The sequence below is a fragment of the Ranitomeya imitator genome, chromosome 1, assembly GCF_032444005.1.
Source record: "Ranitomeya imitator isolate aRanImi1 chromosome 1, aRanImi1.pri, whole genome shotgun sequence".
NCBI classification, from domain to species: Eukaryota; Metazoa; Chordata; class Amphibia; order Anura; family Dendrobatidae; genus Ranitomeya; species Ranitomeya imitator.
In genome coordinates this window covers 851032241-851059725 of record NC_091282.1, presented here as the reverse complement: position 1 = coordinate 851059725, position 27485 = coordinate 851032241, and the positions used below count along the sequence as shown (strand labels likewise).

At 43.6% G+C, this 27485-nt stretch overlaps 1 protein-coding gene across 2 annotated transcripts in view; it reads left to right on the top strand.

Moving 5' to 3' along the window:
• Positions 1 to 27485, top strand: part of RANBP3 (RAN binding protein 3) — a 115623-nt gene that overhangs the window by 80447 nt on the left and 7691 nt on the right. For both annotated transcript variants that reach the window (XM_069741477.1, XM_069741485.1), the window contains 5 exons: positions 7947 to 8025; positions 8280 to 8376; positions 8653 to 8777; positions 14939 to 15059; positions 21607 to 21749. In XM_069741477.1, the coding sequence (XP_069597578.1) occupies positions 7947 to 8025; positions 8280 to 8376; positions 8653 to 8777; positions 14939 to 15059; positions 21607 to 21749 (565 nt within the window). The remainder of the gene's footprint in view (positions 1 to 7946; positions 8026 to 8279; positions 8377 to 8652; positions 8778 to 14938; positions 15060 to 21606; positions 21750 to 27485) is intronic.

The following is a 27485-nucleotide window of genomic DNA, read 5'->3' as shown; positions in this document are numbered from 1 at the left end:
ACGGAGGAAAAATACTACTACTCCTCATGTCACAAAATGGCTGAGGTTAGCCGAGGGAGCTACTTCGATTTGGGAAAAAAAAACAAAACAGAACCTACAACAAGCTGCACCTTCCAAATAATGACAATTGACCCAAATACTGTTTTTTTGTTTTTTTTGTTTAATAACCCCTCCTCGACCTTTGACGCAGCGTATGCGTCATTAAAACTTGTTCCAATCCGACCTGTGACGCAGCATATGAGTCATGGTCTGATCGCACTCCTGCAGGTCGGGTGAAAGGGTTAACTGTAGTTTCACCCAACGTGCAGGGACAGGGGGCAGGGGGAGTAGTACTTGAGCCCAGGGGGTGTTCCCCCCCCCCGCCCCTGTAGCTACGATCGCTCTGATTGGCTGTTGAAAGTGACGTTTCACTTTCAATCAGAGCAGTCGTAATACTTCACCAATATAAATGAAATATTACAATCCAGCCAATATCAGCGGCCATGGCTGGAGAACGCGATCTGCCCCCGCCACTGATCCACCGCCTCCGTCCTCTGACCTGTCATCCGCTCCCCTCCATCCTCCTGTCCGCTCCCCCGTGCTCCGATCCCACCCCACGTGCTCCGATCCCACCCCCTCATACTTACCGACTTCCGGTGCCCCTCCTGGTGTCCATCCGTCTTCTGCATGGGCGCCGCCATCTTCCAAAATGGCGAGCGCATGCATAGTGCGTCCGCCCAATCAGCCGGCAGATTCGTTCCAAGTACATTTTGATCGCTGTGATAGAACCTATCACAGCGATCAAAATGTAAAAATAAATATAACTCCCCCCTCTTTATCACCCCCATAGGTAGGGAACATAATAAAATAAATATATTAACTTTTTCCACTAGGGTTGGGGTTAGAACTAGGGTTGGGGTTAGAACTAGGGTTGGATTTAGGGTTGCAATTAGGGGTAGGGTTGCAATTAGGGTTAGATTTAGGGTTGCAATTAGGGGTAGGGTTAGGGTTGCAATTAGGGGTAGGGTTAGAATTAGGGTTATTAGGCTATGTGCACACGGTGCAGAAATGGCTGCGGATCTTCAGTGGATTGGCCGCTGCAGATTCGTAGCAGTTTTCCATCACGTTTACAGTACCATGTAAACCTATGGAAAACCAAATCCGCTGTGACCATGGTGCGGAAAATACCGTGTGGAAACGCTGCGTTGTATTTTCCGCAGTATCTCAATTCTTTGTGCCGATTCCGCACCGTTTTACACCTGTTCAATAGGAATCTGCAGGCAAAATCTGCACAAAAATCATGCGTTCTACCTGCGGATTTTTCAAAAACTGTGCGAATCCGCAACGTGGGCACATAGCCTTAGGGTTAGGGTTGGAAATAGGGTTAAGGTTAGGGGTGTGTTGGGGTTAGGCTTGTGGTTAGGATTAGGGTTGGGATTAGGGGTGTGTTGGGGTTAGGGTTGGGATAAGGGTTAGGGGTGTGTTGGGGTTAGGGTTGGGATAAGGGTTAGGGGTGTGTTGGGGTTAGGGTTGTGATTAGGGTTATGGCTAGAGTTGGGATTAGGGTAGGGGTGTGTTAGGGTTAGTGTTGGAGTTAGAATTGTGGGGTTTCCACTGTTCCACTGTTTAGGCACATGAGGGGTCTCAAAACGCGACATGGCGCCACCATTGATTCCAGCCAATCTTGCGTTCCAAAAGTCAAATCGTGCTCCCTCTCTTCCAAGCCCCGACGTGCGCCCAAACAGTGGTTCCCCCCACATATGAGGTATCAGCGTACTCAGGACAAAATGGACAACAACTTTGGGGTCTAATTTCTCCTGATACCCTTGGGGGGAAAAAGGGGGCTAAAAACTTATTTTTGTGGGGAAAAAAATGTTTTTTTTTTCTTTTTCTTTATTTTCACAGCTTCTGTGAAGCACTTGGGGGTTCTAAGTGCTCACCACGCATCTAGTTAGTTCCTTGGGGGGTCTAGTTTCCAAAATGGGGTCACTTGTGGGGGGTTTCTACTGTTTAGGCACATCAGGGCCTCTGCAAACGTAATATGACTCCCGCAGACCATTTCATCAAAGTCTGCATTCCAAAACGTCACTACTTCCTTCCGAGCCCTGACGTGTGCCCAAACAGTTGATCTACCCCCACATATGGGGTATCAGTGTACTCAGGACAACAACTTTTAGGGTCCAATTTCTCCTGTTACCCTTGTGAAAATAAAAAATTGCTGGCTAAAAAATAATTTTTGAGGAAAGAAAAATGATTTTTTATTTTCACGGCTCTGCGTTGTAAACTTATGTGAAGCACTTGGGGGTTCAAAGTGCTCTTCGCACATATAGATTAGTTCCTTGGAAGGTCTAGTTTCCAAAATTGGGTCACTTGTGGGGGAGCTCCAATGTTTTGGCACACAGGGGCTCTCCAAACGCGACATGGTGTCCGCTAACGATTGGAGCAGATTTTTCATTCAAAAAGTGAAATGGCGCTCCTTTCCTTCCGAGCCTTGCTTTGCGCCCAAACAGTGGTTTCTGACCACATATGAGGTACCTGTGTACTCAGGAGAAATTGCCCAACAAATTTTAGGATCCATTTTATCCTGTTGCCCATGTAAAAATGAAAAAATTGAGGCTAAAAGAAATTTTTTGTGGAAAAAAAAAAAAAAAAAAAGTACGTTTTCATTTTTACGGATCAATTTGTGAAGCACCTGGGGCTCACTATGCATCTAGATAAGTTCCTTGAGGGTCTAGTTTACAAAATGGGGTCACTTGTGGGGGAGCTCCAATGTTTAGGCACACAGGGGCTCTCCAAACACGACATGGTGTCCACTAAAGAGTGGAGCCAATTTTTCTTTCAAAAAGTCAAATGGCGCTCCTTCCCTTCCGAGCCCTGTCGTGCGCCCAAACAGTGGTTCCCCCCCACATATGAGGTATCAGCGTACTCAGGACAAATTGTACAATAACTTTTGGGGTCCAGTTTCTCCTTTTACCCTTGGGAAAATAAAAAAAATTGTTGCTAAAAGATCATTTTTGTGACTAAAAAGTGAAATGTTCATTTTTTCCTTCCATGTTGCTTCTGCTGCTGTGAAGCATCTGAAGTGTTAATAAACTTCTTGAATGTGGTTTTGAGCACCTTGAGGGGTGCAGTTTTTAGAATGTTGTCACTTTTGGGTATTTTCAGCGATAGACGCCTCAAGCTAACTTAAAATGTGAGGTGGTCCCTAAAAAAAATGGTTTTGTAAATTTTATTGTAAAAATGAGAAATTGCAGGTCAAATTTTAACCCTTATAACTTCCTAGCAAAAAAAAAATTTTGTTTCCAAAATTGTGCTGATGTAAAGTAGACATGTGAGTAATGTTATTTATTAACTATTTTGTGTCACATAACTCTCTGGTTTAACAGAATAAAAATTCAAAATTTGAAATTTTAAAAATTTGACAATTGCGAAATTTTCGCCAAATATCAGATTTTTCCACAAACGCAAAAATTATCGACCTAAATTTACTAATAACATGAAGCCCAATATGTCACGAAAAAACAGTCTTAGAATCGCTAGGATCCATTGAAGCGTTCCTGAGCTATTGCGTCATAAAGGGACACTGGTCAGAATTGGAAAAAATGGCTAGGTCATGAAGGGGTTAAATTGGCTCAAGGTTACACCCAGATACTGTTAGGGCTAGCGGAACGCACAAAGTGATAGAGAGATTGATACAAGGTGCATTCGCAGCCCGGGGTCCACCGTGCAGAGATACCTGCTGAAAAGTAATGGTGGATGGACACTGAGCTCACGCGTGGGTTAAACTTCACCCCGTGTGAAATCTAAGCGACCTCTGTTGCCTCAGTCACGCTGTACACAGAAACTAATACCCTAACTAGGGTTGTGCTTGCTCTGGAACTCTTCTGTGCTAACCGCACACATGAAGGAACCAGATGCTAAGCCAAGGCTAATTGCCCCCACTGACGCTAGCTGCCTGCCTGAGTGTACAGCCCCAAAACTAAACAGACTCACACCACATAAATACTGAGTGGTAGAGTATCCACTGGCAACAGCCAAACACAAATGATACTAGCGCATGGCCATGCAAACCTTTTATAGTTGTAGCTCTTCAGGACCTTCCTAGTGGACCATTAGGAGCTGCTACAGGACCTGAGCATCTGGCCCCCGACCTTCAATGATAGGTCTTCCCTTGGGCATGCTCAGAAGGAGAAAAGCAGGACTTAGTCTCAGGAGCTCCTGCTCGCCGCCGAACAGTACTGGTTATAATGGCTGAACCTGGAAGGGCAGCAGTAACAACGTGCAGTATCTGTCCGAGCCAGGCGCTGGGACCAACGTCTCCGCTGAGCAGGTTCCACTGCGGCTGGAGAAGAATGGGAGACAGCGGCAGACATGGTTCGAGATTCCCCCTGTGCAGCGGCAGGAACTCGACATCTAACACATACCTTCCTTTGATCTTTTAAAATTTCTTGAGAGCCTCAACTTATGGGATATCTTCGCCCTTGGAGGTTCCAGGCTGTATATACTGCCATGTTTCTTATCATGATTTTAGGTACCGATTAAACATGACCTGGATAGCACCCTCTATCTGCCAGTTATAAAGTTGGAGGGGTTTTGGCACCCTTACGGTGATGTGAGTGAATAAGTTCTGTTTGTCCTTTCGCTATGACTCTGAAAATGTCACCCTTAATTATCGGATCAATGCTGACTTCAATATTCCCATCTGAATACTGGAGACAGTGTGTCTGCTTTGATGAGAGGAAGCTTATACCTGGGAAGGCAGTTCTCCTCCTCTGCATAAACGAGTCTTGTCTTGTTTGACACCCAGCAAGTCTCTGCTGTAAAGGTACCGTTACACTAAACGACTTACCAACGATCACGACCAGCGATACAACCTGGCCGTGATCGTTGGTAAGTCGTTGTGTGGTCGCTGGGGAGCTGTCACACACACAGCTCTCTCCAGCGACCAACGATCAGGGGAACGACTTCGGCATCGTTGAAACTGTCTTCAACGATGCCGAAGTCCCCAGGTAACCAGGGTAAACATCGGGTTACTAAGTGCAGGGCCGCGCTTAGTAACCCAATATTTACCCTGGTTACCATTGTAAAAGTAAAAAAAAAAAAAAAAATACACTACATACTCACATTCCGATGTCTGTCACGTCCCCCGCCGTCAGCTTCCCGCCCTGACTGTGTCAGCGCTGGCCGTAAAGCAGAGCACGGCGCTGACAATCAGTGCAGGGAAGCTGACGGCGGGGGACGTGACAGACATCGGAATGTGAGTATGTACTGTTTAAATATGTACTGGTAAATATCGGGTTACTAAGTGTGGCCCTGCGCTTAGTAACCCGATATTTACCCTGGTTACAAGTGAACACATCGCTGGATCGACGTCACACACGCCGATCCAGCGATGACAGCGGGTGATCAGCGACCAAAAAAAGGTCCTGATCATGCCTCAGAGATCAACGATCTCCCAGCAGGGGCCTGATCTTTAGTCGCTGTCACACATAACGAGATCGTTAGCGGGATCGTTGCTATGTCCCAAAAAGCGTGACGTTGCAACGATATCGTTAACGAAATAGTTATGTGTGAAGGTACCTTAATTTCCTGGTAACCACAGGGGGCCACAGCTTCAAAGGCGAATGAGATGTTTGCTCCTTTTCTCATTTCCCACTGTTGCTAGGTCTAATTAATCCCATATGTTCAATGTGAATGCCTACTTCAAGGAGGTTGGAGTGTCAGCACTTCCCTTCTCTGGAGATGTCTGTATTGATTTAATTTTTTTTTCTCTGACAAAGTTCTTTGCTTGCATTTATGTATGTAATACAGCCTGGCTGCTGCTGCACTAACGGCACCCATGAGGCCAGGACAAAAAAAGTAGGCTCTTGGGTCATTAATGGCTTAAACATTTCCATCTCTTTTATTGCTGTGCAATCTGAAACCTCCTTATATGTAGCATTGCGGAGTATGACCGTTTCTGCATGTGGCAACTAGCTGCTGTTGGCTCAGGGCTGACATAACCCAAGTCTTCGAAAAATTGTAGGTAACCCCTAGCACATATAACTACAGATCGGTCTCCAACCTCCCCTTCATCTCTAAACTCTTGGAGTGCCTAGTCTACTCCCGCCTTACCCGTTACCTCTCCATTCACTAACTCCTAGACCCTTCACAGTCCGGCTTCCGCCCGCTACACGCGACAGAGACTGCACTCATCAAAGTGACCAACGACCTTCTGACAACAAAATGTAATTGTGACCACGCACAAGACTCATTCTTGATCTTTCTGCAGCTTTCAACACTGTTGACCACCCTCTCCTACTTCCTAAGCTCCAGTCACTAGGCATTAAGGACACTGCTCTCTCCTGGTTCTTCTCCTATCTTTCTGATGCTCCTGCAGTGTTCTGTTCTCTGGCTCCACTTCGTCTCCTCTTCCTCTCACTGTTGGGGTACCTCAGGGCTCAGTCCTTGGCCCCCTTCTCTACTCTCTCTACTTGGCCCAATTAGACAGATCATCAGCCGATTTGGCTTTCAGTACCATCTGTATGCCGACGACACACCACTATACACGTCATCCCCTGACCTTACCCCCGCTGTACTACAGAACACCAGTGACTGTCCGCAGTCTCCAACATCATGTCCGCCCTCTATCTGAAACTCAACCTCTCCAAAACTGAACAACTTCTGCTCCCACCATCTACTAACCTCCCTAAACCTGACGTTTCCCTCTCCATGGGTGGCACCATAATAACACCCCGGCAGCAGGCGCGCTGTCTGGGTGTTACGTTTGACTCCGATCTCTCCTTCACATCCCATATACAATCTCTTGCCCTCTCGTGCCGCTTACACCTAAAGAACATCTCTAGAATCTGCCCTTTTCTCACTATGGAAACAACAAAAACCCTCACTGTCGCCCTGATCCACTCCCACCTGGACTACTGGAACAGTCTATTGGCCTCCCCGTTACTTGACTTTCCCCTCTCCAGTCTATCCTTAATGCAGCAGCCAGGGATGTCTATCTAGCTAATCGTTACTCGGACGCGTCCGCTCTTCGCCAGTCGTTACACTGGCTGCCCATTCATTATAGAATCCAATTCAAAGTACTTGTTCTCACCCACAAAGCTCTCCACAGTGTGGAACCCCCTTACATCTCCTCCCTCATTTCTGTCTATCGGCCTGACCGACCTCTGCGCTCTGCAAATGACTGTCGACTAACCTCTGCACTGATCTGTACCTCCGACTCCAAGACTTCTCCCGTGCTTCGCCAATCCTCTGGAATGCTCTACCCCAAGATATTAGGACCATTCACAATTTGCATAGTTTTAGGTGCTCCCTCAAAACACATTTGTTCAGAGCGGCCTATCACGTTCCCTAATCAGTCATTTTATGTTTGTGTGTAGCCCATTCACTACTACCATCTACCCCCCACTCCCTGAAGATGGCTGGACCATCATTGTAAATACATCATTGTAAATACACACCTGTACTTTGTATCTCTCCCACCTCATTGTAGATTGTAAGCTCTCACGAGCAGGGTCGTCTTATGTTGCTTTAATTATTGTATTGTTAATGTTGTTACTTACGACTGTTGTTTGAAATTGTTAAACTTGTGAAGTGCTGTGTAATATGTTGGCGCTGTATAAATAAATATTATTATTAACGTGTACATACAATATTTTGGCCTATAGTTGTGCATAACTATTGAAGAGCAAGGTTTTAATAACTTGATTGTTCCCATTGCCTCTCGATGTCTACATATGGATGGCAGCATGCCCTCTATTGATGGGCAGTAGTAGGACCACCACAAATACATTGCTAAATTTTCATTGCTAGCTTGGTCCTCAAAGAGAACAAATGTATGTGTTAGTTATCTAAAGTGTGTGCCTGTTATCATTATTGGATGTATATTTTGTAGTTTATTTTCCTCCTTTTTATGTATAGAGCTCATGTACCGCACACACACACTTTTTTTTTATTTTACTTTGCAGCCTTGAAAATTCAGCGCACAAAGCAGAAGCCGCCTGTAACAAATTTGTATTTGGGCAAAACATGATTGAGAGAGTTTTGGTAAGTGTTGTTATATATCTTCCTAAATTAAAATGTCAGAAAATAAAGGCTTATTGTGATTGTGATCCATGGTCTAGTGTCAGTTTAAATGCCTCTGTTTTTTTTGGAAAAGTGGATTCCTAATTGGGTAATTATGTTTCTGGCTTCTCTTAAGCAGTACTAGAGGGGAAACTCTCTGATTTTCAAGTTAAAATAGAAACACATTGAGTTATTTATTCCTAAAACTAACCTTGTGGTCTGCTCATCATTTTCAGAGTCCACCCAAAACTGAAGCAAGCTCTGACAGCAATAAGGAAAATGCTGGAGACTCTGGAGCTGAAGGATCTTCATTGGAAAACACTCCAGAAAAATGTGGGTTTGCTTGGGGGATTTTATACAGCAAAATGTCTTAACAGTTTATAATGCAGGAAAGAAATATATCTTGGTACCGTGTTAGCCAGTAAATATTTAACAGGTTTTAGTATTTTTTTAGTATTAGACATATAAACCTCAATATTTCTAATTAAAAGTAAGATGTATTTACAGTGGTTTTCACTGAGATGTCATGAAAATGTGAGCGTTAAATTTTAGGTATATCTGACATTAAGGTTTTATTTTTTTCATAAATGTATCCTGTGCAAATTACAGCTAACAATATCTCTGAATCACTGGCGGAATCTGCAGCTGCTTACACAAAAGCCACAGCTAAACGATGTCTACTGGAGAAAGTAGAAGTTATCACTGGAGAAGAAGCAGAGAGCAATGTGCTCCAGGTAAGGACATGCCAGGGATTGGTCAGCAATATACAGTACCGAATACCAGACTAAAAGAAAATTGCAATAAAGACAACCCGTCATGTCAAGAAAATTCTATTAACATGGGTTAATAGTCTTCTAAAGCTGTGCATTTGCTATAGGCATGGCTGCTGGGGAGGAAATGAACGTTATTCCTCCCGGCAGCCTTAGCTTAGAAATGTGGCGGTAGAGAAACTTAATTTCCTCCCTGCAGCAAGACTTTCAGTGCAGTAGTCGCACAGCTTTAGAATACTTTTAAGCTGCTTATTAACACATGTCTGCATTAATTTTGGGGTAATTCTGAATTGGTAGGCTGCTGTATATATTTAGTGCAGGCACCCAACAGATGCTGTCAGCCAGAGCCCTTTTTCCTCACTTTTTCTTTAAACACAAGCCACTGTAACTGTAGCAAAAGCAGGGCGATAGCAGAAATAATAATAAAAAAATACAAAAAAACACTTTTGTCAGTCAGTCGATTCATGAACGTCCTATGCCGACACACAGAAACTACCTGAGGCATACAAGATAACCTCACGATAAAACGGGAAGCTGTGGAGGGCTATGCATACTGTTGACTGATATTTAGTATTGCATTTTCTACTAAAAATTAATCATAAATTACTTTAGAATTTTGGTCTATGGAATTTGTACCAGTATTAAAATAGGAATACACCAAAATGAATGCACAGCATTTTATTTACCGTATATTTTTTACGGCAAAGTATACGTGGTTAGCGTTTGTCTAAGCTCTCATTCAGAAATTCTTTTTTTTTTTTTTTTTCTTTTCTACAATCCGTCTTTTGCCACGGTACTTGAATGATGGTTTCCCAAACTTCTATGAAATCCAATGAAAAAACAGACCGCACTAGGTTAAAACTAGGATGCCATCAATTGTTCATGGACCCATAGACTCAAGAGATTGTCCACATAAAAACATGTATATTTGAACAGCACCATAGATGATAATGGGTATGTGCACTATCCGTGAAAAACTGATAGGACAATTAGGCTGCATGTACACTGTGCGTTTTTGCAATGTTTTTTTCCACACAGATTTGGACCAAAAAGCTAGGAAATCCTTATGCCAGCAAAGTAAATGAGAATCCTGAAGTGCTGTGCACACGATCAGTATTTTTCCTTTCACGATTTGTGCTGCTTTTAAATCCGTGGCATGTCAAATCTTTGTGCGTTTTTGCCGCATGGTTCACCCATTGACTTCTATTGAGTCAGTCAAATAGGCAGCAATAACGCAGGTATAAAAAATAGTTGCGGATTTCCTGAGTTTTTGCTTGCGCTTTTACAGACTTCTATCTGGTGTTTCCTGCACTGTTGGCACTGTCACTTGTGAGACACACCGATACTCCTATTGCGAGAAACACAGGCGGCTCTGATCTGTGGTAAGTACGTTACCGTCAGTCGGAGCGCTGTCAGATGTCAGGGAGAGCCCGCAGCTGTGGCTCTGACTTGCGGTAAAAAGCTTACTGCCGATAAAGGGTGTCTATTGATGAGACCACTACTCCCATCAGACTGCGCCTGCTTTCGCTGATGACAGATGATGATGACAGGGAAAAAAAGTTAAAATAAAGAAATAAATATTGAAATAAAAATAGTCACCTTACACCTAATTAATGAAGCCCTTGTTTCCTGTAAAAAAAATAAATAAAAATAAAGCACAATATACTCACCCTTGTGCCTGAGAGCAGCCTGATTTTAGATTTTAGCATGTAGGAGAGCTGAGGAAGCTAACCCCGCTCACACCAGGATCTGTATGTACATAGTCTATAGTGAGCTGCATATCACAGGAGGGGGGTGTCAGACACACACCAGCTAGTCACAGCAATGATAGGCTACTGGTGGTAAAGCAATCACTATGCAAACAAAATCTAGGAGCTTTGCTGAAATCTGTGATTTAACTTCTACAGTCTGCTGTCTTTAGCGTACATACAGTAGCCAAAAAAACCCAGTTGACTGATTTCTTTTATGTAGTTAGTTTTATTCAACAAAACCCCTGAAATATTTGACGTGCATGCCTTTATAAAACGCTGCAGTGCTCCAATTCAGTCGGGAAAAAAAATGTGCATGAGATTTCTGAAGTCTCCTTGCTTTTGCAGGTACTGTGAAAAACTGCTTTTAACTGTAATAAAAAAAAAAAAAAAAAAAAAAGCTGCAAAAATTGCAGAATGTGAATATAGCTTAGGCTAGGTTCACATTACGTTATGTGAACCCGTTTAACGGACTACGTTACACCGCGGCATAACGCGGTGTAACGTAGTCCGTTAACGCCGCCATTGTTTGTAATGGCGAACGCACTGCTAGCGCACGCCCACATTGGGCATGGGCTAGCGATGTGCCGTCATTTGATTGACGGACCGCGAACGCCGCTTGCAGCGTTCGGACCGTTCCTCGCTAGCGCAGATCGGGCATCTGCGCTAGCGGGATTGGCAAACGCGATTCCTTTTGGGACATTGCGTTAGCACAGTCCGTAGCGCTATGCACTAAACGGACTGCCCTAACGCAATGTGACCCTAGCCTTACAGTTTATATTTAAAACAAAATCTTTTCCTGTGTTATTTTTGCTTCTGAACAGAAACTCTAAATTGTAATGTTAAATAAGTCTGCGTACAGAGGAACTTTCACCCAATTTTTCATGTTCCACTAAACACATGATGTAATAGTGACTGCAGAGCGGAATTGTGTGTATGTATATGTATACATATGTGCATGCATGCGTACATACATACGTACATACATACATACGGTACGGGGGAAGTATTCAGATCCCTTTACATTTTTCACTCTGTTTCATTGCAGCCATTTGGTAAATTCAAAAATGTTCATTTGTTTTCACATTAATGTACACTCTGCACCCCATTTTGACTGGAAAAAATAAATAAATAAATGTAGAAATTTTTGCACATTTAATAAAGAAAAACTGAAATATATCATGGTCATAAGTATTCAGACCCTTTGCGCAGACAATCATATTTAACTCCTTACTGACCTCGGACGGGATAGTACGTCCGAGGTCAGAACCCCCGCTTTGATGCGGGCTCCGGTGGTGAGCCCACATCAAAGCCGGAACATGTCAGCTGTTTTGTACAGCTGACATGTGCCCGCAATAGCAGCGGGTGGAATCGCGATCCACCTGCCGCTATTAAACGCTGACAGCGGCATTTACTAGCGCTTCCAGCCATCGGGCCGGAAATACGCGCATCGCTGACCCCCGTCACGTGATTGGGGGTCAGTAATGCGTCGGCATGACAACCAGTGGTCTATTGAAGACCTCTATGGTTGTTGATGCCGGATTGCTGTGAGCGCCACCCTGTGGTCGACACTCATAGCAATGCAATAGATCTACATAGGAGCGATCTGAGCATCGCTCCTATGTAGCAGAGCCAATCAGGCTGTGCCAGCTTCTAGCCTCCCATACACAAAAATTGCGGAATGCATTATAACTGATGGAATGCATATGTATGCTTTTTTTAAAGCATTTTTATAGTGAAAAAATGCGAAAAATCTGGAACGTGTGCACACAGCCTTAATGTGGCCTACTACAGAGAGATCCTGGATGAAAACCTCTTCCAGATTGCTCTGGATCTCAGACTTGGCCGAAGGTTCACCTTCCAACAAGACAATGACCCTAAGCACACAGCTAAAATAAAGGAATGGCTTCAGAACAACTGTGACCATTCTTGACTGGCCCAGCCAGAGCCCTGACCTAAATCCAATTGAGCATCTCTGGAGAGACCTGAAAATGACTGTCCACCAATGTTCACCATCCAACCTGACTGAACTGAAGAGGATCTGCAAGGAAAAATAGCAGAGGATCCCCAAATCCAGGTGTGAAAAACTTGTTGCGTCATTCCCAAGAAAACTCATGGCTGTACTAGCTCAAAAGGGTGCTTCTACGCAATACTGAGCAAAGGGTCCTGAATACTTATGATCATGTGATACTTCAATTTTCTTTTTTACTAAATTTGCACACATTTCGACATTTCTGTTTTTTCAGTCAAGATGGGGTGCAGTGTGTGCATTAATGAGAAGAACATAACTTTTTTGAATTTACCAAATGGCTGCAATGAAACAGAGCGACAAATGTTTTTGTTTTGTTTTATTAGTGGGAAAATAAGTATTTGATCCCTTGCTGATTTTGTAAGTTTGCCCACTGACAAACACATGAACACTCTATAATTTTAAGAGTAGGTTAATTTTAACACTGAGAGATAGAATATTAAAAATAAAATCCAGAAAATTACATTTGTATAAATTTATTTGCATTTTGCAGTGACAAATAAGTATTTGATCCCTCTGGTAAACAAGACGTAATACTTGGTGGCAGAACCCTTGTTGGCAAGCACATCAGTCAGACTTTTTTTGTAGTTGATAATGAGGTTTGCGCACATGTCAGGAGGAATTTTGGTCCACTCTTCTTTGCAGATAATCACTAAATCATTAAGATTTTGAGGCTGTTGCTTGGCAAATCGGAGCTTCAACTCCCTCCTTAAGTTTTCTGTGGGTTTAAGGTGTGGAGAATGCCTAGTCCACTCCGTGACCTTAATGTGCTTCTTTTTGAGCCACTCCTTTGTTGCCTTGGCTGTACATTTTGGGTCATTGTCTTGCTGGAAGACCCAGCCACGAACCATTTTTAATGTCCTGGCAGAGGGAAAGAGGTTGTCACTCAGGATTTTACAGTACATGGATCCATCCATTCTGCTATTGATGCGGTGAAGTAGTCCTCTGCCCTTAGCAGAGAAACACCCCCAAAACATATTGTTTCCACCTCCATGCTTGACAGTGGGGACGGTGTTCTTTGGGTCATAGGCAGCATGTGTCTTCCTCCAAACACGGGAGAGTTGAGTTAATGCTAAAGAGCTCGATTTTTTTTTTTTTGTCTCATCTGACCACAGCACCCTCTCCCAATCACTCACAGAATCATCCAGGTGTTCATTGGCAAACTTCTAACGGGCCTGCACATATGCCTTATTGAGCAGGGGGACCTTGTGGGCACTGCACTGTGTTACAAATGGTTTTCTTGGTGACTGTGGTTCCAGCTGCCTTGAGATCATTAACAAGTTTTCCCCGTGTAGTCTTAGGCTGATCTCTCACCTTCCTCATGATCAAGGATATCCCACGAGGTGAGATTTTGCATGGTGCCCCAGATCGATGTCGATTCATATTCATTTTGTATTTCTTCCATTTTCTTACTATTGCACCAACACTTGTCTCCTTCTCACCCAGCATCTTACTTATGGTTTTGTAGCCCATTCCAGCTTTGTGCAGGTCTATGATCTTGTCCCTGACATCCTTATAAAGTTCTTCGGTCTTGCTTATGTTGTAGAGGTTAGAATCTGACTGATTAATTGAGTCTGTGGACAGGAGTCTTTTATAAAGGTGACTGTGACTATGTAAGACAGCTGTCCTTAATGCAGGTAATGAGTTGAACTCATTAATGGTTGGTAGGGATCAAATACGTATTTCTCACTGCAAAATGCAAATAAATGTTTATCATTTATACAATGTGATTTTCTGGATTTTATTTTTGATATTCTATCTCTCAATGTTAAAAATAACCTATCCTTAAAATTAGACTGTTCATGTCTTTGTCAGTGGGCAAACCTACAAAATCAAGGGATCAAATACTTATTTCCCCCACTGTGAGTATGCCACCACCCCCGGTAAGCAATAAAATGCATGGATTATAAGAAGCCCCACCATTTTAGTACAAAAAAGTTTTTTATTTTCCTATATTTCTCCTAAAAATTTGGGATGCCTCTTATAATCTGCAAAATACGGTAGATCATGTAGATGTAGTTGGAAATGGCAAAGGTAGCCCAACCCCACCAGTCAATTAGCAGAAGGTCCAAAGTACTTTATTTGGTTGGAGTGGTAGTGTTTGATTCCTATCCATTTTTGGCTGTTAAATTGGTCACTGTTTGCCAATCTCTGGGCTCGATACATCAAGATTGGCGTTGTTCAGCCCCGTCTTAATGAGGAAATGGAATGGAGTCAGATGCAACTGGTTCCTAAAGAGGCGTACACCACAATATATAAGAAATTACTAGGAAACAAATGTTGGTGATAAGTAATTTTTATATAAATGTATGGTTAGGTTATTTCAATGTTTTCTCCCTTCTCCATAGATTCAGTGCAAGCTGTTTGTATTTGATAAAACGTCTCAATCTTGGGTAGAGAGAGGCCGAGGTCTTTTAAGACTCAATGACATGGCCTCTACTGAAGATGGCACATTGCATTCTAGACTTGGTGAGTTATTCAAATTGATTGTTCATAACTTGAATATATTAACTTTTATATTAGAAAAACAATGTATGGTAAATCCACCTGCTCAGAGACTTATTACCAATGCTGCATTCTGTTTTTCTGGTTTTTACTTTAACTCCTTAAAGGCCCATGTGTTTTTGTGTTTTGCTCAGGCTCTGACAATATTTACAATTTATAGAAAAACAGGGAAATAAAATCAAATGGGGGATATGTACTTAAAGGGAACAGCAGGATTGTGCACAGTAACCTACAGACAGTGTCAGGTCGGTACCGTTATACTAATTGCCGATAGCTGCCACTGTGCAGGCGCCGACACCGCCACCTTGGAGGAAGTTGTTTTTTTTTTCTTCTATAGCAAGATGGGGCAGTAGCAGCTATCGGATCACCGATAGCTGCTCCTGCGCCGGCACCATTTTCCAACAGATTGTTTTTGATAAATATCAGGACAACATGAAAAAAAATTATATGCACGTTACATATGCGATTTTCCTGCAGCACAGGCGCTGGCGCCTGCCTGCACAAGTTTTTTTTTTTTTCCCCCCTCCTCCAAACTATAAATATAACATTCAATTGTAAGATGTGTCCTTGTTATGAAGTTGAAAGGGTTAAAACAAAGGAAGTCGTATCCATCTCTATCCAACCTGTTGGATGTGTATTGGTATATATTTTTATTGCCAACTTCAAAGAAGTGTATTCAGCTAATAGTAATATCTCAGAACAAGGTGTTTCCAGCCAGCTAACGCTCGGCATGCTCATTGATATCTAATTAACACTGCTGGTGATTATGCAATTAAATGTACGTTTACCTTGGCTGAAGTGGTTGAATTGCTGCGTGTGGTAATGTGTGTGGACGGAGCCTCGTGTGGTAATGTGTGGGGACGGAGCCTCGTGTGGTAATGTGTGGGGACGGAGCATCGTGTGGTAATGTGTGTGGACGGAGCCTCGTGTGGGAATGTGTGGGGACGGAGCCTCGTGTGGTAATGTGTGGGGACGGAGCCTCGTGTGGTAATGTGTGGGGACGCAGCCTCGTGTGGTAATGTGTGGGGATGGAGCTTAGTGTGGTAATGTGTGTGGCCGAGATTATGTGAGATAATGGGGTGGGGGGCAGGATTGTGTGGTGATGTGGGGGCGGAGCTAATGTGCAGGGGGCAGGATTAGCGAGTAATCACGATACTATATATATATATATATATATATATATATATATATATATATATATATATATATATATATATATATATATATATATATATATATATATATATATATATATATATAGTAGTACACCTCCTGTCTAAATAGATATTGGTTGTGCAACACCAAACACAGACCTGAAAACTGAAATGTCACTAATCTTAATGACCAAATGAAATCATTAGTGCAAACACAGTTCAAAGACAGATGGTGACCAGAAGACAGTATTGCTCTGGTGCTGGTCATCTGCCCACCAAATTGATGTTGAGGGACGGGGGTCCGAGCTCACGCCTTAGGGGGTGGTAACAGATGCATAGACCCAGTAATTAAGCCTGTGCATGAAAATTGGGCGTTAATCAGCCTAAAGAGAGAGGAGTGTCTGTGATCATAGACCACCACCAGCAGGGCATTGCTGTCTGTGGCGTAAGCAGATGCACAGGGCCAGGTGGGTACAGCTAGAAATCTGGACAACATGGCTAATGAGCTCTCTCTACTGCCGATAAAACCTTGACTGTTTTGTAAGATAGGTTCCCAAAATACTATGGTAGCCACTGTGAACTCGCAGAATGAACTTCATTTTAACTGGTTATTAGTAGTAAAGCTGGTTATATACATTAACCCCTTCGCTCAAAGCCTGTTTTCACCTTCCTGTCAAGGCCAATTTTTGCAATTCTGACCACTGTCAATTTCTGAAGTCATAACTCTGGAACGCTTCCATGGATCCCACTGATTCTGTGATTTTTTGGTGTTAAAATTTATTTGATATGACTTGCGTTTATATGTGAAAAATAAAGAAATTTGGTGAAAATTTAGCAATTTTCAAACTTTTAATTTTTATGCCCTTAAATCAGTCTCATATCGCGCAAAATAGTTAATAAATAACATATCCCACGTGTCTACTTTACATCAGCACAATTTTGGAAACATAATTTTTTTTCTTAGGAAGTTGGTTAAAACTTGACCATAGATATCATTTTTACAACAAAATTTGCAAAACAATTTTTTTTTTTAGGAACCACATCACATTTGAAGTGACTTTGAGGGGCCTATATGACAGAAAATGGCAAAAGTGGCACCATTCTAAAAACTGCTCCCCTCAAGGTGCTCAAACCACATTCAAGAAGTTAATTAACCCCTCAGGTGCTTCACAGGAATTTTTGGAATGTTTAAGGAAAACATAAACATTTACTTTTCTTTCGCAAATAATTTCCTTTAGACCCTATTTTTTTTTTTTTTAACTTTCTCAAGAGTAACAGGAGAAAGTGGACCTTACAATTTGTTGTTCAATTTATCCTGAGTACGCAGATACCCCATATGTGGAGGAAATATACTCATTGGGCCCACGGTAGGGCTCGGAAGGGAAGGAGCGCCATTTGACTTTTTGAATGTAAAATATGCTGGGATAATTAGCGGACGCCATGTCCCATTTCGAGAGCTCCTGATGTGCCTAAGCAGTGGAAATCCCCCACAAGTGACCCCATTTTGCAAACTAGACCCCTCCCCTAGCTGTACCTTATCTTATCTAGATGTGTATTGGGCACCTTGAAACCACAGGTGCTTCACAGAAGTTTATAACGTTAAGCTGTGAAAATAAAAATAATCAAACTTTTCCAGCAAAAATCTTCTTTAGCTCCATATTTTGTATTTTCACTATGGTAACAGGGAGAAAATGGACCACAAAAATTTGTTTTGCAATTTCTCCGGAGTTCACCGAAACCCCATATGTGGTCGAAAACTACTTTTGAGGCACAGTGCCAAGCTCAGAAGGGAGGTAGCGCCATATTACAGGGCAGATTTTGCTGCACTGGTTTGAGGGTGCCATGTTACATTGGTAGAGCCCCTGAGGTGCCAGAACAGCAGAACCCCCATAAGTGACCCCATATTACAAACTACACCTCTCAATGAATTCATCTAGGGGTGCAGTGATCATAATGCCACCACATGTGTCACAGAATTTTATACCATTGGGCAGTGAAGATAATAAAATGTACATTTTAACCACTAAAATTGTGTGTTAGCCCCAAATTTTACATTTTCTTACTGGGAAACCGGTCAAAATTACACCAAAATGTGTCCCACAATTTCTGCTGAATGTAGAACTACCCCATATGTGACTGTACAGCACTGCTTAGCCAGACGGAGAGACTCCAGAGGGACGGAGCGCTGTTTGCCTCCTGGAGAGCAGATTTTCCTAGAATGGTTTGTGGACTCCATATACAGAGCCCCTAAAGGTACCGTCACACTTAGCGACGCTGCAGCGATACCGACAACGATCCGGATGGCTGCAGCGTCGCTGTTTGGTCGCTGGAGAGCTGTCACACAGACCGCTCTCCAGCGACCAACAATGCCGGTAACCAGGGTAAACATCGGGTAACTAAGCGCAGGGCCGCGCTTAGTAACCCGATGTTTACCCTGGTTACCATCCTAAAAGTAAAAAAAACAAACACTACATACTTACCTACAGCCGTCTGTCCTCCAGCGCTGTGCTCTGCACTCCTCCTGTACTGTCTGTGTGAGCACAGCGGCCGGAAAGCAGAGCGGTGACGTCACCGCTCTGCTTTCCGGCTGACCGATGCTCACAGCCAGTACAGGAGGAGTGCAGAGCACAGCGCTGGAGGACAGACGGCTGTAGGTAAGTATGTGGTGTTTGTTTTTTTTACTTTTAGGATGGTAACCAGGGTAAACATCGGGTTACTAAGCGCGGCCCTGCGCTTAGTAACCCGATGTTTACCCTGGTTACCAGTGAAGACATCGCTGAATCGGTGTCACACACGCCGATTCAGCGATGTCTGCGGGGAGTCCAGCGACGAAATAAAGTTCTGGACTTTCTTCCCCGACCAGCGACAGCACAGCAGGGGCCTGATCGCTGCTGCCTGTCACACTGGACGATATTGCTAGCGAGGACGCTGCAACGTCACGGATCGCTAGCGATATCGTCTAGTGTGACGGTACCTTAAGTGCTAGAAAAGTAGAATCCCCTCCCCCTCAGGGTATGTGCACACGTCAGGATTTCTTGCAGAAATTTTCCTGACAAAAAACGGACATTTCTGCCAGAAATCCGAATGCGTTTTTACTGCGATTTAACCGCGATTTTCACGCGTTTTTGATGTGTTTTTTTTTGTGCATTCTTTCCCAAATGCATAGAATTGCGGGAAAAACGCAGAGAATCCGCAAAAATAATGAACATGCTCATTTTTTTTTCCGCGATGCGTTCTTTTCGTGGAAAAAACCGCATCCATGTGCACAAAACATGCAGAATGCATTCTAAATGATAGAATGCCTAATGTATGCGTTTTTAATGAGTTTTTATAGCGTTTTTAGCGCAAAAAACGTGAAAAAACCTGAACGTGTGCACATAGCCCCAAGTGTCTCAATTTTAGAAATTACACTCCTTTGGGAATTTATCTATAGGTGTAGTGACGATTTTGACTCCATGGAAACAGTGGATGTTGCTGAGTATTGCTTAGTATTGCTTATATTGACCAATTTTGTCAGTCTGTGTCCTGTGGATTCTGCTCCTAAATCCACATAAACTCTTGATCGACCCGAGGCTAGTCTGAATTGGTCTGTCATCTGAATTTGGCCTTAACGGTAATCTGTCATCTTGGAGTAGAATGGTGAAGGGGCAGGGACTGTGATTCCAGTGATGTATCAGCTTACTAGGGGGCTGCGATTTTGATAAAATCACTGTTTTCTCTGCCACAGATCTACTAGTTCTCTGAATGCTTATCTCTGTATAGGGTTAACGGCCCCTACCGATTGGCAGCATTCTGTGCATATGCAGAAAATTGTCAGTCACTGGTGGGGGTGTGGTTGGACCTGGTTTCCTAGTCCCACTTGTGATGTGCAGATAAAACTGTGATTTTATGAAAACTAAAGCAACTGAACAGTAAGTAACATCGCTGGAATCGTAGCTTCTGCCCCTACATTATGCTGCTGTCAGAATAGGTGGCAAAAAACTGGTGACAGATTCTTTTAAAGGGAAGTTGTCAGCAGGATTGTGCACAGTAACCTACAGACAGTGTCACGTCGGCACCGTTGTACTGATTAATATGCTACTTGGGGTGATGAAATCCGTCTTGTGGTTGTTGTTTAATCTTCATTTTCAGTTTTTAGTTAGATATGCTTGGGCGGCCTGTGGGGGGTCTACATGTGGTGCTTTGCTTAGCTATTCATCTGTATGGCTTCTGGCAGGTCACTGATCTCTCAGTGACCTGCCCCCTATTTTACATAATGAATATCTGTACATTCTTACAACAAAACATTTGCAGGTAGGCGCCAGTCGTGGCACCTGCTCTGCAGCATAATCGCACATCTTATGTGCCAATGATACATTTTCTTCATGTTATTCAGCTGGGAAAAAAGATCAACTTGAAAATGACGCCCACCGCGCCTGAGCAGTAGCTGTTATCGGTGGCTATAGCTGTGATCCGTGAGCTGCTACTGCGCATGCGCAGGCGGCACCATCTTAGTGGAGACGAAAAATAATTTCCTCCGCCAAGATGGTGCTGCCTGCGCAGTAGCAGCTCTCGGAGGTCGCCAATAGCTGCTATGGCGTGGGAGGCGCCATCTTGGAAGAGGACATTTTTTTTTTTCTCCAGCAAGATGGCGCCGACAGCAGCTATCGGATCTCTATGCAAACTGATAGCTGCTACTGCGCATGTGCAGCGGGCGCCATTTTCAAATTAACTTTTTTTTTTTCCCTCCCTCAATGAAATCCACAAAAGGGATTAAGTGCACTGTAGCAGGTGGGTGCCACGGCTGGCCCCTGCCTGCAGAAGCAAAGTAGGTCGTGGGTCAGTGAGAGATCAGTGACTTGTCAGCAGTCTGGAATATGAATACATAATCACCAACCTCGCCTTAGGATACGAGAATCTCATTAACACAAAACTGAAAATAAAGGCTAAGAAACAAGCACAAGACGGATTTTAATCAGTATAATCGCGCCGACCTGACACTGTGTGTAGGTTACTATGCACAATCCTGCTGACAGGTTCCCTTTAAGTATGTACAGATATTCATTATGGAAACTAGGGGGCAGGTCAGTGAGGGATCAGTGACCTGTCAGCAGTCTTCAGTATGAATACCTAATCAGAGCACCACATGCAGACCCCCCACAGGCCGCCCCAGAGCACGAGCATATCCTTAACTGAAAACTGAAAGTAAAGATTAAACAAGAACCACAAGACGGATTTCCTCAATCAAGGTATCATTGTAATCAGTGTAACAGCGCTGACCTGACACTGTCTGTAGGTTTTTTTTATTATTAGTGTGGGTGTGTGTGCAATATGGATCATACCGCTTTATAACTAAAAAATGTACCTTCTGTCCTCAGTTATGCGCACACAGGGAAGTCTGCGATTAATCCTCAACACTAAGCTCTGGGCGCAAATGCAGATAGACAAAGCCAGTGAGAAAAGCATTCGAATTACTGCAATGGACACAGAGGACCAGGGTGTTAAAGTCTTTCTCATATCAGTAAGTGTTTGCTGAGCTGATAAATTATTTTGTTGGCTTGTCTTAGCGTTACCATAATTGTAGTAAATTTAGATTTTAGACCTCTTTTCTTCATTTATGTTAAAACAAAGCTACTTTTCAACTTTTGATATTTTTTTTAGTAACTTTATAAGAGAACGTTTCATTCCTCATTAATTATAACGACCAATATGTACTTGCTTCTAAAGCCATTTTGCAGTAGAATTTTAAAGGGGTTGTCTGACAAAGACAACCCCTTTATTTTATTTTAATTTTTTTTAACATGCAAAATGGCATTGAACCAGGGAGCTAGTAAACAGGCATAAAGGGTTTAAAAGAGGCCTGTAGCATGTGAGTCAAAATAACATTTGTAATCAAAAGCGGAGAATCTAACTTTTGCGAAAACTTGAATAGTCATGTGCAAATTTCATGCATTTTTACTTCATTTCTGCTGCGGAAACGCATATGTTAGATTTCTGCATCATCTTCAAGTCTAAGGGACAAATCTGCAAATGGCATATTAGGTGTCATCCAAAAAGGTTCAATTTCTGCAGCATTAAAAATCTAACAAATCTCATCCAGTTTGCTAGGACTGTATTAAACAATATCTTTTGGGCATAAAAATACGCACAAAATACTCATCATGGGTAGTTGGCATTGTCCAACCTCAGACAACTGTCTACACTCAGACCGTGATACACAGTGACTTGTAACCCTATAAGGTTGTCAAGTTCGGGTCAGGACACCTGTGGCCAGTGTGGGCCTCACAGTGTGGGGTGTTTTTTTTTTTTTTAACCCCCTCTTTCTTTATCGCTTCATTCGAGGACACAAGTAGCCATGGGTGTATGCTGCTGTCGCTAGGAGGGTGACACTAGGCAAAAAAAGAAAATAGCTCCTCCTCCGTAGTATACACCCACAGACAGGCAACAAGTACCTCAGTTTAAGCTTACTGTCTGTAGGAAGCAGACCTGGATCTAATACCAGATCCACATCTTTTCCTTTTCATGTTTTTTGTTGTGTTTTATTAATCTTTTCTTTTGTCTTTCAGGTTCTTCTCCCTTGGGGTAATAGGGTTTAAATTTGCACCCTGTTCTCCGCACCTAGGTGACAGAGAGCAGTGTGGTGTCAGGACCTTACGGGTGCTTCAGGGTGATTCCCAATGGCTGGTCCTAGCCCTTTCCCCTTCCACCCCTCTCCTCGGAGAGGGCTGGGAGGAAGACGGTGGTCACCAGCGGTGGCCTCCCCGTTCTATTAACCCCTTTCTGACATCGGACGTACTATCCCGTCCATGTGGGGTGGGCCCCTATGACCATGGACGGGATAGTACGTCCAGCGCGATCGGCGGCGCTCACGGGGGGAGCGCCGCCGATCGCGGTCGGGTGTCAGCTGCTTATCGCAGCTGACATCCAGCACTATGTGCCAGGAGCGGTCACGGACCGCCCCTGGCACATTAACCCCTGGCACACCGCGATCATCTGCCGGCGGTGCAGGGAAGCACCGCGCAGGGAGGGGGCTCCCTGCGGGCTTCCCTGAGCCCCACGCAGCAACGCGATGTGATTGCGTTGCTGCGAGGGTCTTACCTCCCTCCCTCCCTGCTCGAGCCCCGGATCCAAGATGGCCGCGGATCCGGGTCCTGCAGGGAGGGAGGTGGCTTCACAGAGTCTGCTCAGAGCAGGCACTGTGAAGGCTGCAGTGCTGCAAGTCAGATCGGTGATCTGACAGAGTGCTGCGCAAACTGTCAGATCACCGATCTGTGATGTCCCCCCCTGGGACAAAGTAAAAAAGTAAAAAAAAAAAATGTTCAAATGTGTAAAAAAAAAATAAAAAAAAATATTGTTCCCCTAAATACATTTCTTTATCTAAATAAAAAAAAAAAACAGTAAAAGTACACCTATTTAGTATTGCCGCGTCCGTAACGGCCCGACCTATAAAACTGGCCCACTAGTTAACCCTTTCAGTAAACAACGTAAGAAAAAAAAAAAAAAGAGGGTTAGGGCTAGGGTTAGGGCTAGGGTTAGGGCTAGGGTTAGGGCTAGGGTTAGGGCTAGGGTTAGGGCTAGGGTTAGGGTTAGGGCTAGGGCTACAGTTTGGGTTGGGGCTAAAGTTACAGTTAGGGTTTAGATTACATTTACGGTTGGGAATAGGGTTGGGATTAGGGTTAGGGGTGTGTCTGGGTTAGAGGTGTGGTTAGGGTTACTGTTGGGATTAGGGTTAGGGATGTGTTTGGATTAGGGTTTCAGTTATAATTGTGGGGTTTCCACTGTTTAGGCACATCAGGGGCTCTCCAAACGCGACATGGCGTCCGATCTCGATTCCAGCCAATTCTGCGTTGAAAAAGTAAAACAGTGCTTCTTCCCTTCCGAGCTCTCCCGTGTGCCCAAACAGGGGTTTACCCCAACATATGGGGTATCAGCGTACTCAGGACAAATAGGACAACAACTTTTGGGGTCCAATTTCTCCTGTTACCCTTGGGAAAATACAAAACTCGGGGCTAAAATATATTTTTTGTGGGAAAAAAAAAAGATTTTTTATTTTCACGGCTCTGCGTTATAAACTGTAGTGAAACACTTGGGGGTTCAAAGTTCTCACAACACATCTAGATTAGTTCCCTGGGGGGTCTAGTTTCCAATATGGGGTCACTTGTGGGGGGTTTCTACTGTTTAGGTACATTAGGGGTTCTGCAAACGCAATGTGACGTCTGCAGACCATTCCATCTAAGTCTGCATTCCAAATGGCGCTCCTTCCCTTCCGAGCTCTGCCATGCGCTCAAACGGTGGTTTCCCCCAACATACGGGGTATCAGCGTACTCAGGACAAATTGGACAACAACTTTTGGGGTCGAATTTCTCCTCTTACCCTTGGGAAAATACAAAACTGGGGGCTAAAAAATAATTTTGGGGGGAAAGATTTTTTTTTTTTAATTTTCACGGCTCTGCGTTACAAACTGTAGTGAAACACTTGGAGGTTCAAAGCTATCACAACACATCTAGATGAGTTCCTTAGGGGGTCTAGTTTCCAAAATGGTGTCACTTGTGGGAGGTTTCTACTGTTTAGGTACATTAGGGGCTCTGCAAATGCAATGTGACACCTGCAGACCATTCCATCTAAGTCCTCATTCCAAATGGAGCTCCTTCCCTTCCGAGCCCTCCCATCCGCCCAAACAGTGGTTTACCCCCACATATGGGGTATCAGCGTACTCAGGACAAATTGTACAACAACTTTTGGGGTCCAATTTCTTCTCTTACCCTTGGGAAAATAAAAAATTGGGGGCGAAAAGATAATTTTTGTGAATAAATATGATTTTTTATTTTTACGGTTCTACATTATAAACTTCTGTGAAGCACTTGGTGGGTCAAAGTGCTCACCACACCTCTAGATAAGTTCCTTAGGGGGTCTAGTTTCCAAAATGGTGTCACTTGTGGGAGGTTTCTACTGTTTAGGTACATTAGGGGCTCTGCAAATGCAATGTGACACCTGCAGACCATTCCATCTAAGTCCTCATTCCAAATGGAGCTCCTTCCCTTCCGAGCCCTCCCATGCGCCCAAACAGTGGTTCCCCCCCACATATGGGGTATCAGCGCACTCAGGACAAATTGGACAACAAATTGTGGGGTCGAATTTCTCCTATTACCCTCAGGAAAATACAAAACTGGGGGCTAAAAAATAATTTTTGTGGGAAAAAATTTTTGTTTTATTTTTACGGCTCTCCATTATAAACTTCTGTGAAGCCCTTGGTGGGTCAAAGCGCTCAGCACACATCTAGATAAGTTCCTAAGGGGGTCTACTTTCCAAAATGGTGTCACTTGTGGGGGGTTTCTACTGTTTAGGTACATTAGGGGCTCTGCAAACGCAATGTGACACCTGCAGACCATTCCATCTAAGTCTGCATTCAAATGGCACTCCTTCCCTTCTGAGCCCTCCAATGTGCCCAAACAGTGGTTCCCCCCACATATGGTGTATCATCGCACTCAGGACAAATTGGGCAACAAATTTTGGGGTCCAATTTCTCCTATTACCCTCAGGAAAATACAAAACTGGGGGCTAAAAAAATAATTTTTGTGGGAAAAAAATTTTGTTTTATTTTTACGGCTCTGCATTATAAACTTCTCTGAAGCACTTGGTGGGTCAAAGTGCTCACCACACCTCTAGATAAGTTCCTTAGGGGGTCTACTTTCCAAAATGGTGTCACTTGTGGGGGGTTTCAATGTTTAGCCACATCAGGGGCTCTCCAAACGAAACATGGCGTCCCATCTCAATTCCAGTCAATTTTGCATTGAAAAGTCAAATGGCACTCCTTCGCTTCCGAGCTCTGCCATGCGCCCAAACAGTGGTTTACCCCCACATGTGGGGTATTGGCATACTCAGGACAAATTGCACTACAATGTTTGGGGTCCATTTTCTCCTGTTACCCTTGGTAAAATAAAACAAATTGGAGCTGAATTAAATTTTTTGTGAAAAAAAAGTTAAATGTTCATTTTTATTTAAACATTCAAAAAATTCCTGTGAAGCACCAGAAGGGTTAATAAACTTCTTGAATATGGTTTTGAGCACCTTGAGGGGTGTAGTTTTTAGAATGGTGTCACACTTGGGTATTTTCTATCATATAGACCCCTCAAAATGACTTCAAATGAGATGTGGTCCCTAAAATAAAATGGTGTTGTAGAAATGAGAAATTGCTGGTCAACTTTTAACCCTTATAACTCCCTAACAAAAAAAAATTTTGGTTCCAAAATTGTGCTGATGTAAAGTAGACATGTGGGAAATGTTACTTATTAAGTATTTTGTGTGACATATCTCTGTGATTTAATTGCATAAAAATTCAAAGTTGGAAAATTGCGAAATTTTCATAATTTTCGCCAAATTTCCGTTTTTTTTTCACAAATAAACGCAGGTACTATCAAAGAATTTTTACCATTGTCATGAAGTACAATATGTCACGAGAAAACAATGTCAGAATCACCAGGATCCATTGAAGCGTTACAGAGTTATAACCTCATAAAGGGACAGTGGTCAGAATTGTAAAAATTGGCCTGGTCATTAACGTGCAAACCACCCTCGGGGGTAAAGGGGTTAAGGGGTTGACGCTGTCTTCTGCACCAGAGCAGCTCACGGCAGTTTTTTCGTCTCATTCAGACATGGGACAGAGTGGCTTTAATCTTTAATGCAATATACCCCACACGGCCGCGGCCATTTTTCCCTAGCCAGTCCCAGGCCTTGGGGCCACCCCCTTTATTCCTGGCCGCACCTCCTCCCACTTACCTGGCCACTCTACACTGCGCATTTGAATTGCGCACTCTTTTTCCGCCTATAACAGGTCTCGCTGGGTCAGAGATTCTACTGCTCTGACCTAGCCATGCCCCCCGTTTTCGCGTGCCTATCCTCGGTGCTCTTTTGCTCCTATCATGGAGCTCTTTCTCCCTGCCAGTAACACCCTCGATGATTTACCAATCGGTGGGGTGCTTTGTTTCCACCGGCCGGCGTTTCTGTCACTCCCACCAGTTTGCATTGTTCTTGCTGTAATGCAGCTCAGCCGATGCTATATCGGTTCTTGTGCCTCAGCAGATATAATCCTGTCTGAGACGCTGCTTTTTTTTCTTCACATGTTCTGCGCCCTCGGACATGCATTTAGCCTGCGGACATCTGCCACAGAGGAAACAGCTGACCATCGCTGACATTGGGTAGGCTCTGCCCTCTCCCTCTCTCCTTTCTCTGTTCCCCTGTATAGCCCTTCTCAGCAGTA